Source organism: Colossoma macropomum, unplaced genomic scaffold, assembly GCF_904425465.1.
Source record: "Colossoma macropomum unplaced genomic scaffold, Colossoma_macropomum, whole genome shotgun sequence".
NCBI lineage: Eukaryota > Metazoa > Chordata > Actinopteri > Characiformes > Serrasalmidae > Colossoma > Colossoma macropomum.
The window spans coordinates 145,001-160,304 of record NW_023494912.1 but is presented as its reverse complement, the minus strand read 5'-3'; the positions used below and the strand labels follow the sequence as shown (position 1 = coordinate 160,304).

General features: G+C 38.3%; 1 protein-coding gene across 1 annotated transcript in view; it reads right to left on the bottom strand.

The window, feature by feature from the left end:
• Positions 1 to 15,304, bottom strand: part of LOC118800585 (scavenger receptor cysteine-rich type 1 protein M130-like) — a 41,449-nt gene that overhangs the window by 25,346 nt on the left and 799 nt on the right. The window contains exons 2-17 of the mRNA XM_036560856.1: positions 12,877 to 13,179; positions 12,451 to 12,841; positions 11,159 to 11,466; positions 10,710 to 11,024; positions 10,252 to 10,575; positions 9,693 to 10,022; positions 9,098 to 9,410; positions 7,911 to 8,209; positions 7,592 to 7,651; positions 7,357 to 7,503; positions 7,132 to 7,227; positions 6,038 to 6,100; positions 2,906 to 2,983; positions 2,484 to 2,546; positions 2,321 to 2,383; positions 2,119 to 2,181 (exon numbers count right to left, since the gene is read on the bottom strand). Of these exons, the coding sequence (XP_036416749.1) occupies positions 2,119 to 2,181; positions 2,321 to 2,383; positions 2,484 to 2,546; positions 2,906 to 2,983; positions 6,038 to 6,100; positions 7,132 to 7,227; positions 7,357 to 7,503; positions 7,592 to 7,651; positions 7,911 to 8,209; positions 9,098 to 9,410; positions 9,693 to 10,022; positions 10,252 to 10,575; positions 10,710 to 11,024; positions 11,159 to 11,466; positions 12,451 to 12,841; positions 12,877 to 13,179 (3,216 nt within the window). The remainder of the gene's footprint in view (positions 1 to 2,118; positions 2,182 to 2,320; positions 2,384 to 2,483; positions 2,547 to 2,905; positions 2,984 to 6,037; positions 6,101 to 7,131; positions 7,228 to 7,356; positions 7,504 to 7,591; positions 7,652 to 7,910; positions 8,210 to 9,097; positions 9,411 to 9,692; positions 10,023 to 10,251; positions 10,576 to 10,709; positions 11,025 to 11,158; positions 11,467 to 12,450; positions 12,842 to 12,876; positions 13,180 to 15,304) is intronic.

The window sequence follows — 15,304 nt, the reverse complement described above, 5'->3', positions numbered from 1 at the left end:
TTTTCTAAATAAATTATTAAAAGGACCATTGAGTTTCCCTCATCTGTTCCAGTTGGTACAGATTCATATGTGTTTTAGAGAGTCATGTAGAAGTAATGAGCAGTGAGATAAATTTTTCCAGGAAGAGCAGCAGAACTACAGTGAGCTGATGCAGATGATGGTTTGGCAGGTTTACTATTCTCAGGGAGCCTCTGGGAGAGGACTTTGTTGAAAGGCTCATGGGGGTGGTCCATTTCAGTGTGACCAACGTGCTTTGAGGGCTATGTTAGTGTGTCCACTAGCCCAGCTACTATGATCTCTGCATAGCACATAAGAGCCTAACCAGCTCCATCAACCCCTCCATAAGGTGAAGTAAAAATGATTTTGTAATAAAAAGGAGTCATCAGTGCCACATTTATGTATGCAAAATGATTTATTCAAAAACATGTATAATGATTAAAATAGAAAACAAGAAAAAGGAAAATAACAGAATAAAACGTCAAAAACAAAAGTTTAAAATAAACAGGTTGAGAATTCTGTGTCAACCTTAATTCACTGTGTATAATGATCAGCACACAGAGAGAAGAGAGGAGCACAAAATTATCACTCAGATACTTTTATACAATATGCCATCAGTATTATACCTGTGTTGGTTATAATTTAAAATTTATGACAGTGACAGCAGCCCCTTCCTCACTGTTTCTTACAGATGAACGCTGAAAGTTTTCTTTTTGTTTGTTAATTTTGTGGTACATCACCCTCAAAAATATATATAGTGAAAATGAACAGCCCTGTAATTTAAGATCTTAAAAAAAATGAAAAATGTTTAAAAAAACACAATGTAAAAATGTTTTATGGAGATAAAAATAACAGAGTAAGATCATGTACATTTGATGGAAATGAGATTTCAGTAAATGTTTCTGGATGACTAAGTCTGGTAGCACTCAAAGAAAGTGTTGAAAATGTGATAATATTTGTTTATATAAACTTTATCCTGTTTGAAATGTATAAAGCTATAATGAACACTCTTTATTCTCCATAAATAAAAATAAAAATAAAGTCATTTCTTGTGTTTGAAGAGGTTTGAATGTAATTTCCTGAGGAGAGACACTGGCTGTGGTCTCTCCGTCACATGATTCATCTCTGTCTGAGGCTCCTCCTCCACATCATCATAATCTGTAAAATAAATCTGTTTAAAATTTTCAAATAAAATTATATATCTTTGTAAATGTAAATGTATTCTTACGATGTTCAAAAAGTAGCTCCCTGTTTAGCAAAGCAGGTCATGATCAGATTAGATTGTTCAGTGCTGTCAGTGAATACTGAGTAAGTCATTGTGATTCCTCTCAGTGGGTCTATGAAGCTCTTAAAACATTGTGCTTTCATTCTTAGAACACATTTACTGTGGTTCACACTGTTCGTGTTCAGTGTGGAGAGCTGCAGGCACCCTGAGCTGAAAAATGTGAAGTGGTCAAGTACCCTACATCATGAGATTTTTTTTTTGCTGACCTATCAAATTAAAGGTAAGGGAGACCTTCAGTGACAGTTGTACTTGAGGAGGGATTAGTGACTGAAGTCCTTCACAGATCTAAATCGTGACACTGCATTTTTTAGTTAAGATTTTTGCTAAAAGCAGATTTTTGCTTGTACATATTTAAATGATAGCTGGTTAGATTGCAACTCTGGGGATTTAGAGTAAGTTTTTATTGTTTAAGTATGTTATCTATAATAAACAAGCAAATAGTTTGGATAGTTAGCTGGACAGATAGCTATCACTATTTGCTATTTGTTGCTTAGCAAGAGGGAGAAGAGCAGACAAACATAGCCTTTGAAAACTACAGCAGCGAGACACACACATTGTGAAGCCCCCTTAAACATGTAAGAACAGATTATTTCTAGTCCTGACTGGATGGCACTGGTGCACTAGTCATTTTCAGACTTACAGGAAGTGCACACTTCTTAGTCACTGACAAGTAAATAAAACAGCAGCTTCTACTCCACATCACAATAATGAGGACACTGCTGTTTCCCTCATGTGCCATAGATAATGTAAACATGTTTTCAGTTTAATTTAATTCACTTACTCCACCCTCTTCATTCATCTATTATGTAGCGGCATACACAACTTCAGCCACTCACCTTTTACCCCTCCTACATCCTGTCCAGCAGTGATAACATCATCATAGTTCTCTGGTGTGTCCACTACACAAACCTGAGAAAAATTATAACAATAAGTAGACAAATCTGGTTTGTACTGTGTTGAAGCTTTGGTTTAAAATTATGTGTCATTCTTTATTTTTTGCTATAAAATATAATTTGCTAAATTAAGAAAAAAACGTACCTGTCATAATGTTGGAGTTTGGTCCAGTGGTAACAGCATCATCATAGTTATCTGTCATGTCTTCTGTCAAAATGTAGAGATAAATGTCATTAAATCAGCATCAGTATCATCAGTGACTGTGTTCATGTTTGAGATTACAGTATTGTTACATTACAAGTCAAACCTGTTAGAACAGCTGAGCTCTGATCAGCAGTGATGACATCATCATAATTCTCTGCTGCGTCCTCTGCACCAAAAAACAGAGACATTTAAAGGATATAAAATTATATTTTACACAGTTTATTTAGTACACAGGTTATCGAGCATAATCAATGAACTATAAAATAATATAGCTCCAATACAACCCATGTTGCTAAAATTAGCACTTAACACTATCAACTATTAAATGATTGATGATTTGTTTTCATTTCAAATGCAAATGTACAAAAAGTACTTTAATAAATAAAACATACTTTTTCTATAAAATCTGTTCTGACTGTCACAGTGTGTTGTAGACTAGATCTAGGCTACATCTGCTAGATTATTTTATTCTTGTAGAATTAAAATCGTTACACAATTTCTACTAAGCTCAAAACAGAAACATACCTGCTACACTCTCAGAGATCTGTCCAGCAGTGATGACATCATCATAGTCCTCTGCTGTGTCCTCTTTTGCTGATTCACCTAAATCAAATAAAAGCAGACTGACTTTACAAACAGTGCAATCATATTTTTACATTGTGGTTTAATGTGAAAATAAAATCAGATGATTAATTAATAAAGGAACTCACTTCTCAGGCCACTGGTGGTGACATCATCATAATAATCTGCTTTTACTCCAGTCAGAGACTTTTCTGGAAAAAGGTTAAATTTTATTACTTCCAATTACATTTCAAAAACATACTCTTTCAGAGAGGCTGGGAACTTGGTAGCAAGTATCTCACTGATCCTAAGATATGTGATGATCTTTTACAAACTGATCAGGACTGTGCAGGTGTTTCAGGCTGCACAGTGATTGACAGTAGTTATGTGTGACACCAGTGCAAACTGCCCAGCAGCAGCAGCAGCAGACTTTAATTGTTTTTGAATCTTGTTACTGTGGTTTAAAGTAAGATTTTAATTTAGTACATCCACATCCTCATATCCTGAATGCTGTTCTTCAGAGAGAATACTTCCTGTTAGAGGAGAGCAGAACAGACATCAAACATGTTCAGAATGCAGAACCACCCACAATCCTCTGAGTGCTGTGGATAATTGTGAACTGGGTTGGTTACAGAAAATAATATCAGTGCAGACTTCAGAACCCTAAATGTCATTAAATCTCATTAAATCTCAGTTAATCACAGTATATCTCAGTAGAGCTACAGTGTTTCTCCATAAAGTTGCAGGAACCATTTTCTGCCAAAGACTAATCTACAGATGAATCAAATCTTTAATCAGAGAAACAAATTAATCTCACGCATTTAAAAAAATTAAAATTGTAACAGCAAAAAGGAGGAAATACCAGAAAGTTGGGATGGGAATCAGTACAGACCCCACAATACGACATTATCAGGTTATTTCAGCCACAATATGATTGTACTGATATGTTTTAAGATTGGTAATATGATAATTATTGTGATATATTGTGATGTATTACTTTTGCAAATTATTCCTCTGAAAGAAAACTTTGTGTGTTATCTAATTAGGTTAACACTTTATTCATATCATTTTAATTAAAATATTTTAATTGGCATTCCGGCCTAAAACTATGATATAATTTTAGTGTTAATGTTATTTGTCATATTTTGTAATATTCTGTACAGCAGCACTGCATTTCTCAGCCTCATTAGTTTGACAGATTTCACAACTTTGCATCTTTTTTGTATTTTCATTCATCACTACAACACCCAGCATTCATTATGTAAATACATCATACATCTGGACACACCCACAGCAACAAAGAAATCCACTGATGTACTACTGATGTAGAAGCTAATAAATACAGATGTGATATTCAGCATTCTGCCAGTAACTTTATCTCTCTGACTTCTACTTTTTTTTAGATTTTGGCATAGTACACGTTTTCATTTCAAGTTGGGACGCTGTGTAAAATGTAAATAAATGTAAATAAAAACAGAATGCAATGATTTGTGAATCTCATAGCCCCATATTTTATTCACAATAGAACATAGAACACATATCAGATGTTGCAAGTGAGACATTTTACCATTTCATGAAAAATATTAACTCATTTAGAACTTGATAGCAGCAACACATCTCAAAAAAGTTGGGACGGGGCAACAAAATGCTGGGAAAGTAAGTCGTACTAATAAAAAACAGCTAGAGGAGCAATATCTAACTCACATGACTGAATATAAAAAGAGCATTTTAGAGAGCTAGAGTCTCTCAGAAGCAAAGATAGGCAGAAGTTCACCAATCTGCAAAAACTAAAAATTGTGGAATAATTTCAGAAAAATGTTTCTCAACGTAAAATTGCGAAGACTTTGGATATCCCACCATCTTCAGTACACATTATAATAAACAAATTCAGAGAATCTGGAGAAATCCCTGTACACAAGGGACAAGGTCAGCGGTCATTACTGGATGCTTGTGATCTTTGAGCCCTCAGGCAGCACTGCACTGAAAACAGGTATGATTCTGTACTGGAAATCACTGCATGGGCTCAGGAACACTTCCAGAAATCACTGTCTGTGAACACAGTTCGCTGTGCAATCCACAAATGCAAGTTAAATCTGTATCATGCAAAGAAGAAGCCATATGTCAACACAATCCAGAAACACCGCCGTCTTCTCTGGGCCAAAGCTCATTTGAAATGGACGGAGGCAAAATGGAAAACTGTTCTGTGGTCAGATGAATCCTGTGGACTCAAGAGGAAAGGGACCATCCAGCTTGCTATCAGTGCACAGTTTAAAAATCTTGCATCTCTGATGGTATGAGGCTGCATTAGTACCTATGGCATGGGCAGCTTACACATCTGGAAAGGCACTATCAAAGCTGAATAGTATATAGAGGTTTTAGAACAACATATGCTCCCATCCAGACAACGTCTCTTTCAGGGAAGCCCTTGCATATTTCAGCAAGACAATGCTAAACCACATACTGCATCCATCACAACAGCATGGCTTTGCAGAAGAAGAGTTGGGGTGCTGAATTGGCCTGCCTGCAGTCTAGACCTTTCACCAATAGAAAACATTTGGCACATCATTAAATGAAAACTTGGGCAAAGAAGACCCAGGACTGTTAAGCAGCTAGAATCCCACATCAGACAAGAATGGGACAACATTCCTCTCCCAAAACTCCAGCAATTGGTTTCCTCACTTCTCAGACGTTTACAGAAAAAGAAGATGGATGTGGATGCTACACAATGGTAGACAGGGCCCTGTCCCAACTTTTCTGAGATGCGTTGCTGTCATCAAGTTCTAAATGAGTTCATATTTTTCATGAAATGGTAAAATGCCTCACTTTCAACATCTGATATGTGAAGAAATTAATATTATTAATTTAATAATAAAATGGTGAGTCCTCCTTCAAGCTATTTTTGCACCAATAATATGCTGATTTTAAAGTGTATTATTTTATTATGCCAGCACTACAAAAACTGAAATTACTGTAAACATTTTTAGCATAACTGTGCCTAAAACAACTTTATAATGAATTATACAATTTCTAAACGGTGATTATAGTATTTCTCAGTGGAATGGAGCCAAACACACACAGATGTTCTGGTCCTTTTACCTGAGAGAAGCTCCTCATCCACATCCTCATATCCTGAATGCTGTTCTTCAGAGAGGATACGTCCTGTTAGAGGACAGCAGAACAGCCATCAAACACATTCAGAATGCAGAACCACCCACAATCCTCTGAGTGCTGTGAATCATTGTGAACTGGGTTGATTACAGGAAATAATATAAGTGCAGGCAGTAGAGGGCGCTCTCAGATACCACACTCAATACTCACTCAGTCATTGTCACAAATTCTGTCACTCCAACATGATCACTAACTTGTGGACTCACTCATTCACTAAGTTACACAATCTCTCTCTCAGTCACTCTGCCACTTACTTAATTCATCACTGTCTCTATTGGTCACTCATTCAGACATATATTCACTCAGTCATGAATTGACTGGATTCCTCACTCAGTAACTCAGTCTCTGCATCTCCCAACAAAACACACATGTGCACACACACACACACACACACACGCACACACACACACACATGCACAGGCACATTCACGCACACACACACATGCACACACAGACACTCAATGCTACTCCCTCTCAATGCTCTCCCTTTGCCTCTTCCTCTCTCTCTACTTCCCCCCTCTCTGTCTCTCTCTCTCCCTCCCTCTCTCTCTTCCGCTCTTTCTTTCATCCTCTCTTCCTCTCCCCCTTCTCTGCCTCACTCTCACCCTCCCTCTCTCTCTCACATACACACCTGCAGCTGTGTGGTTTCTTTGTATGTCCAAAAATGGAAGTTTTACAGGAATTACTTAGTTTAACTTCAGCTGCCTTATAGATGCTTATCAGCAGAATTAACACACTACACTACATGTAGATCTACTGTAACTGCACATTTCATCTAATATACACCAATCTCTTACTTAACTGATTTACTCTTATATAATAAACAGAGAAATCTATACTGAAGAAATTTTTGAAGATTCTGAATTGGATATTTATGCTAAACTGTTGAATCAAAATACAATTAAGATAATTAAATATAGCTTTAATCACTGAGAGTGAGCAGGTGTAGCTGGGTGTCTTCTGTTATGTCTAAAGTTAGTACACTTTAATTTCATGCAATAATCCTCATGTAGAATACTCACCTCTTTGAATCGAGTCATTTCTTTTAGTGATGTTTCTGCGGTCGATCTCCTCATAGACTGCCTCAGTCAGAGTCTTACGCCTCCTCTTAGAGAGCACTGTGAGGGAGACGGAGAGAAACATGGAGCCAGTTCAGTAGAAGAGAAGACTGATGACAGATTGAAGGACTAATGATGTTTAGAGAATGTACAGAAAGTGGATTGTAGATGATCTCTGAATCTCTCTACCTCTCCTGAGTACTCTGTTCTGGTAAAACAGCACAACCAGAAGCACTAAGGCCAGGAAGAGCACCGCTCCCAGAACCAGGAGAGACACTGGATAGATGAACAGAACAGCTGGTGATGGAGTGGTTGTCCCCTTATCTGGCTGACCAACTGCAAATAAAAATACATAATAGAAACTGTATAGATCACTGAACAATCTATTTAGAATAATTTACCATACTTAAGACATAGAAAGTACCTGTGGTGGTGGAGGTGGTGGTGGTACTTTTGGGTGCAATAGTAGAAGGTTCTGATATGTCTGGACATACAGAACAAAACATTAAAAATAAACAACAAACAAAGCACAAAATTTAAAATAACACTGGCTAAAGTGAAGTTGGTGTTAGCTGGCAGCTCTGATTATACAATTTAAGCACTGTATATGCCAAACTAGTACTAGATAACATGAAAAAAGTCTATTAATCCACTTTTCATTGCAGCCGCAGAGATCATTAACATGAGGACAAACGTGATCTGATTGGAGTCAGAATCGCCAAAACCTAGAAGACTTCTCTGACCTGTGCAAGTGACTCTGGCGTGCTGCCTGTGGGAGCAGTCAGTGTGGTTCTTCAGGGAATGAGGACAGTCCCACAGGTGAATCTCATTCCCTCTACACTTCACTCTGTTCAGCCAGATAGGCCCTTCACCAGCACCAAAGACAGCACTCCCATCAGCACTCAGCGCCGGCCCACAGCCCAGCTGCCTGCAGACCACCTGAGCATCCATGGTGTCCCATTGGTTATGACAGACAGACCCCCACTCAGCATTATGGTACACCTCCAGCCTCCCAGAGCAGCTTCCATTTACTCCCCTCAGCCTGAGAGGCAGGCGATCTACATCACACACATCACACTTGAAGAAAGTCTCTGAATTCTCAACGATGTCATGTAATATATTGAAAATCTGATTTTACAAAATAATGGTACCATAAGGTTGATCTCAGTTATATCATTCACAACAGAACAAACTGATCATAAACAGTGTAGCTTAATATAAAGAATACTTTTTTTAATTAAATTAGAGAACACAAAGAACATTAATACATATCAAAACATCAAACTACTTTGCATGTCCTTTAGAAATACTTTGTTCTGTAAATTAATGAAATAAATTGTCTTACTTGAGCACTGTTTCTGGTAGAGAGATGAAGAGCATGTCTGATGAGCGTGTTGCTGGCTTTGGTCTGCCATGACATGAAAAAAACAAAAATAAACCAAACTCTGAGATCACTATGTCTAAAAGCAGACTACTTATATCATGAGCTGTCCATGTGAAATAGTTTTGCTCATTCCAATACACACTCCAACACAAAGAAAAAAATGGACCATGCACTAAATGGCAAAACTTTAAGCTTTTAATAGTCTTAACAACCAATTATTGGTCAGTAAATTAGCAAGAATTAATTAGTATAGCATAACTTTCTCTTTGATTTTTTTAAACGTTGAAATCTTGTGGGTAAACCTGCAGACAGCCTTTTACAGTAAGAAGAGTCAGTATTGTTCCACTCAGCATCGATGGCTTCAAACAGTTGCAATACATTGCCAAGTTGGTTTGTGTTTAAAGGGAGACCAAATATTCTTTATAGGTTTTAAATCTGGACTCTGACCAGGGCAAAATCATCAGAAAAAACAAAGTGTATAAAAGTGTATAAAAGTATAAAGTGTATAAAAAAACAAAAAAAACACTATAATTCATAGAGAAGAACTGCCTACCTGAGCAGGTTAATTGAGCCACTTCATTGTTTTTATCACAGTTGTTCTGTCCCCAGGGTGAAGATAGACAATGCCACAGAGTGGAGTCATGTTTCCTACATTTCACATGATCCAGCCAATTAGGAGCTGATTCCACTCTTGTTCTGCCCCAGGACACACGGCCGGATTTTCCGCAGTTCAGCTCTCGACAAATCACACTTGCTGTTTCTTCAGACATTTCGTTTGAACACACATTACCCCAGGTTCCATTGTAGAACACTTCCAGATTCCCCTCACAGCCCTCAGTGAGTCTGATCTCTGTAAACTCTGGTGGGAGAAGAATGACTTTATATTAAATGAATACAGTACTATGTAGCGTCAATTCTAATATTACATGGTATTAAAATATGCTACATTTAAAGTTTACCATGTTTAACTATACATGTCATTTGAGCAAACTGTCACCGAGTTTGCATATCAGTAGTTTAAAATGTGCTGTATTTATCTTAATAACATTTTCAAAGGTTGTGTAACTTTGAAGGATCATCAGCTTCAGGGTTATCTGTCAGCTACAGCTGGCAAGATAACCCTGTATTGCGCACATTTTACCTGAGCACAAAACTCCTACATCCTCCATGTGTCCACATTCATCCTCTCCACACTGCTGAAATCTGCAGTTCAACAGGGACGTCTCGTTCCCCTCACACTCCACCTCATTCAGCCATATGCGTCCAGTTCCTGGTCCAAACTGGGCTGGTACCGGAGCACTGAGAGCCACTCCACACTGCAGCTGTCTGCAGACCACCTGTGCATCCTTAATATCCCACAAATCATCACACACTGTCCCCCATGAGCCGCTGTGGAAAACCTCCAGCCTTCCTGCACAGTCTCCCCCAGAACCAACCAGCCTGATGGAGCTGTGAGCTGAATTAAACTTACCTACACACACACACATACACACCACACACACACACACATACACACAGCAGTTCACCCTAAAATTACAGCTGCTTTAGTTTGAGAACAATGTATTGCTCAATGCTCCTCTACATAATGAAGAAAATCAATGGCCTAATTGTGAAACAACTAAGATTACAATATATTTTGGGAAGAGTGTTTTTTGGAAGTTTCTTAGAAATTTGTATTATTTAACTGCTGTAATGTTTACCAGAGCAGGTGATTGAGAGCCGTTCTCTGGAGCTGCAGTTGACTGCTTGTGCGCTGCTGCAGTTTCCCAGATGAGCTTCACTCCCAGAACAATTGAAACCCGTCATACACATGTGTCTGTGTTCAGGACTGGGTGGAGAGGAGCTGGAGAAGCTGAACACAGAGCCACAGCCCAGCTGTCTGCAGACCACAGAGGCCTCAGACTCACTCCAGGAGTCCAGCAGAACTCTCCTCCAGTCCTGCCTGAAGTACACCTCCACCTCCCCCTCACACTCCATCCCTCCAGACAACCGCACTCTCCCCTCATGAAATGCCAGAGAGGAACCTAAGGAGAAATTATGCAATAAAAAACATATATATTTTTTGACAAAGGATGAAACAGACTTAGTCAAACAATTTCACTTTTTTGAATGGTAGAATTTAGTATAGTTCCTATAAAATAGTTTAATAGCTGCTCACCACTGCAGATGACTCCAGCATCCTGTTTATGAGAGCATGCAGTTCGACTCCATGATGAAATGGGACATTTTGACAGGTGGGTTTCGTTCCCCTGACAATCAAACACATCAGCCCAGATCTGGCCACTTCCCTCCCCAAACCAGTCTGACCCCAACACAGCAACAGCACTCCCACAATTCAGCTGACCACAGAGGACACTGGCAGCTCTTATATCCCAGCTTGCATCACACACTGTGCCCCACTCACTGAGGTACTGGAGCTCCACTCGACCAGAACAGGAGTCAGAGCTGTTCACCAGCCGAACCCCTGTGTGACCTGAATCAACGTCACATTACAGGAATTAACATGAATAGGAGAAAATCACTGCTCATATAATGGGACAAATAATGGCAAGTTTTACTGAAAGTTTTCAGTCCTTTCAAAGAGAAGTTTAAATAATAATACTTTACCAGAACACACCAGTCCCACATCACTGCCATGAGTGCAGTTGTGTTTGAGTGAAGATGATGTTGGACAGAAGGAAATCTCAGATTCGCTGCCTCTACATTGAAGCTTCTCTGACCACACCTGACCCTCCCCTCTGCCAAAAGCAGCTGCTCCCAGCACCTCCACAGGAAGCCCACAGCCCAGCTCTCGACACACAACCTCTGCATCCTGCTGGTCAAAGTCAGCATCACACACTGTGGACCAGGTCTTCACATTAAGCACCTCCACTCTCCCAGAACATAGATGGAAACCATCAGTAATTCTGGACTTTCTGTGACCTGTGTAATTATAGAATTATATTAAGAGTGTGCGCAGCATGACGAGGTAATAGATTTAAACATTTTTGATACTTGCTTTAACACTTTAAATTCCCAGGCTTATTACATACTAAGGCTTATAATTCAGTTAATACAGAGATTTCATTTCAAACTGGTTGTGCTATTCTTAGATTATAGATGTGTGTAATTAAACTTTGGGCCCACTGGTTGGCCCTGGCCATTTAAAGGGTTAAGCTGATAATAGTGTATAAGGTTTTTTAGCTTGTGTATCAACTTTTACTAGGCTTTACTAAACCTGGAAAATATTCCTATGTTAAATTAAAACTTAAAAAAAAAAAAAAATTGTACTTTCATGGGCACTAAACACTAGCTCTGTGATTCACTTTTTGCATTCACATTTGGTTGACTGTGTTTCAGTGTTACGTTGAAGACAGATGGAAGCAATTTTGCTCTTTCACTTTAGTCAACAGAGAATACTTAACCAACTGAAAAATGAATGAAAATGAAACTCATGGTACCCTGATAGTCTAACTGTCAAAGCATACTGGCTATTTAGACTAAATCTAGAGCTCTTGTTTTTTCACAGTACACATTTTAGAAAGCTTAAAACAACAGACAAGAAAACACACTGTTGGTGCCACCTTTTCTTCATATATTCAGCTTTGCCACATGATCTTCACTGAAGTGACTCAAGTTCAAAGGCAAGTTCTAGTGATGTTTGGCCTGAAAACTCGTCAAGATCTTATATTATCAGCTCATTTGTTTATAATTGGCCTTCTTGCTTACTTCATGACTAACATTTCATACTGGCTTCACATTTCTGTATGAATCCTCATGTATACCAGTTTGTAAAGCAGTGATATAAAAGAGTTAAATCTGTTATGCATAAAACTTTCAATGAATCGCAAGTGATGTCATGATAATGAAAATATTTGGGCAGACTATCATACATATGACATATGACGATGTACTGCTGCTTACCTGAGCAGATGACTCCAGCATCTATAAAATGATAACAGTTATGTTTCCCCCATCCCTGTGATTTACAGTTCTTCAGTGTGGACTCTGATCCACTACAGTCTGCATAATTCATCCAGATTGGTCCATGGCCGCTTCCAAAATGAGCAAGTACTGGAGCATCTACAGCCTCTCCACAGCCCAGCTCTCTACACACCACTGCAGCATCACTCATATCCCAGGAAAAACTACACACTGTTCCCCACTGTCCTCTATGAAGAACCTCTACTCTCCCAGCACAGCGACTGCCACCATCCACCAACCTCACACTGACTGTACAACAGAGAGAAACAGAGAAAGAGATTATCAGAAGATTAGTGTCAACATTTAAATACAGCTTATTAATCAAAGAATACAAGAATAACAGGAAAATATGCAGCTCTTACCAGCACACACCAGTCCCACATCACTGTCATGGGAGCAGTTGTGTTTGAGTGAAGATGATGTTGGACAGAAGTGAATCTGAGATTCGTTGCCTCTACACTGAAGCTCCTCTGACCACATCTGACCCTCCCCTCTGCCAAAAGCAGCTGCTCCCAGTACCTCCACAGGAAGCCCACAGCCCAGCTCTCGACACACAACCTCTGCATCCTGCTGGTCAAAGTCAGCATCACACACTGTGGACCAGGTCTCTCCATGAAGAACCTCCACTCTTCCAGAGCAGCGAGAACCACCAACCAGCCTCACTCCTGAAACAAGAGTAAAGAAACTTTATCGCTATAACAATGTCAACAATTTATTAAAATTAAAATGTAAACTTCTTTAATGGAATGTAAACCATAAAAAGCTGTGGGTTTCTGTTTTTTTTTTTTTTTCTATTTAAAGAGAGAAAAATATTTTGAAAATTTGTAGGGATTGTTGTCTCAAGAAAATTGCAATGCATACCCATGACAATGATTTGTATAATGTTGGTGGTTTCGAAGTTACATTTTTTTGTAAAGACAGTCTTTATAATACAGTTACACTTTACATTTTTAGGGAAAATATGTTGAACACTTGTCCAATTAATAAAAAAATACAATCTTCAAAAGAAACACTGTTAATGTTTATTTATTAACTATTTTAAAATCAGTGCATGGCACGCAGCAAACATTGCTAAAGAGAACTCTAAAGAGGGCCTCATTTAACGGCTTCTTCACAAACACTGAAGTTCCTGCTAAAGCCTGACTAGACTGATAAATCAATATGATGAGCCAGTTATCTCAGCACTGAGCTCTTTTGAGGGATGAACAAACTAATAATCTCCTCAGTTGTGGAGAGTAGTGGTGGACTCCTCAGGAGTGAAAAGCTTAGAGTGTGTGTTTTATTGACTTCTGCTCAGGGTGTTGTTGGAGCAGCAGTGGACTAAAGCAGGTGATGAGACAAAAAAATGGAACTTAATTTAAATGATAAGTGAATTTTTCATGAAACTTATTAATGAAAGAATTACTTCTAACTGCCAATCAGTAACAGTGAGGAGCAATGTGAATTACATTTTAGAAAAAAAAGTTTTGCCATGTGCCTTATCAAGAGGCTAACAGAACCTGTTAAATTTAAAGATATTGTTCTGTGGACAGTTTAAACCAAATCAAACCATATTAGCGGGGAAAACCATTATTAATTAATTTATTAATAATATTTGCTATTACATTATTTGCTATTACAACTGTGTTCAAAATATCAATACATCACCATCACTGTATCAATATTTATGAATAATATTTATTTCTACACAGTACTTTAATGCCCAGTACTGCACATCTGAGAGCACTACAATTTATAGCATACAGTGTGTGGTAAACATGCTCTAATAGTGTTTGGCTCTTATTCAATTAATCATTTCATGTAATAATTCTCTGTAAGAGAGAGCAAAGGCATTAAAGTGTTCAAAGGTCTGGATCCTATTACTACCACTGTGAAAAATTCTGACTCTGTAATTCTTTCAAAGGGACATGCTCTCTTTTGGCCTCATCCAGTATGGTGGCGGTCCATGTGATTTAAAGCCTCTTCACATTTCTTAGTGTACTAAATACTATAGTTAATTTTAGGGAAGTATAAGTATGTAAACTATACATTATATTCTACTTGTAAAGGGGACCTATTATGCTCTTCTGTTTTTTCCCTTTTCTTTAGCGTGTTATGTAGCTTTCTGTGCATGTAAACGCAAAGTTACAAAGCTCAAAATTCATGCCAGAGATAGTAACTCTCTCAAACAGATACCACTTTACTCAGTCACATGAAATGCCTCATTGGAATTCCAGCCCTTTTCCTGTGTTACAAGATGAGAAAATATCATGTTGGGGCTGAATGCTCTGGTGGTTGACCAGTCAGAACAGAATGGGCAAGCTGACCAATCAGAGCACACTGGGCTCAGGCGGCAGGGCTTAAAGACACAGGAGAGAGAGATGGGGAATAGAAATGTACAGTATGAGAAAAATAATGTGTTTTTGGATCAGTGAAGCTTGTAAAGCTACTGTATTAGACCACGCAAATAAAATTATGAACACTGAAAATGAGCATAGTAAGTCCTCTTGAAATTCAACCTGTTTGTGTACGCAGATCAAAAAATAATTTCAAATTTGTTGTCTTAAAATGGATTTTTTGGCAGATGCATTTTCCTCACTACTCTGACAAAGAAAACTAACACTGAGAAAAAACTGAGGTAAAAGCGATGAGCGAGAGGCTGTGTATCTGACAGTTCTCCCACTTATCATGGATTTAACTTTGAAAGGAGATGACAGTAACAGCAGCAGTGTGGTACCAGTAACATTACTATATAGACGTTATGGAATGGACATATGCACACTGAGTGATCTGTTATCTCTTTATTACCTG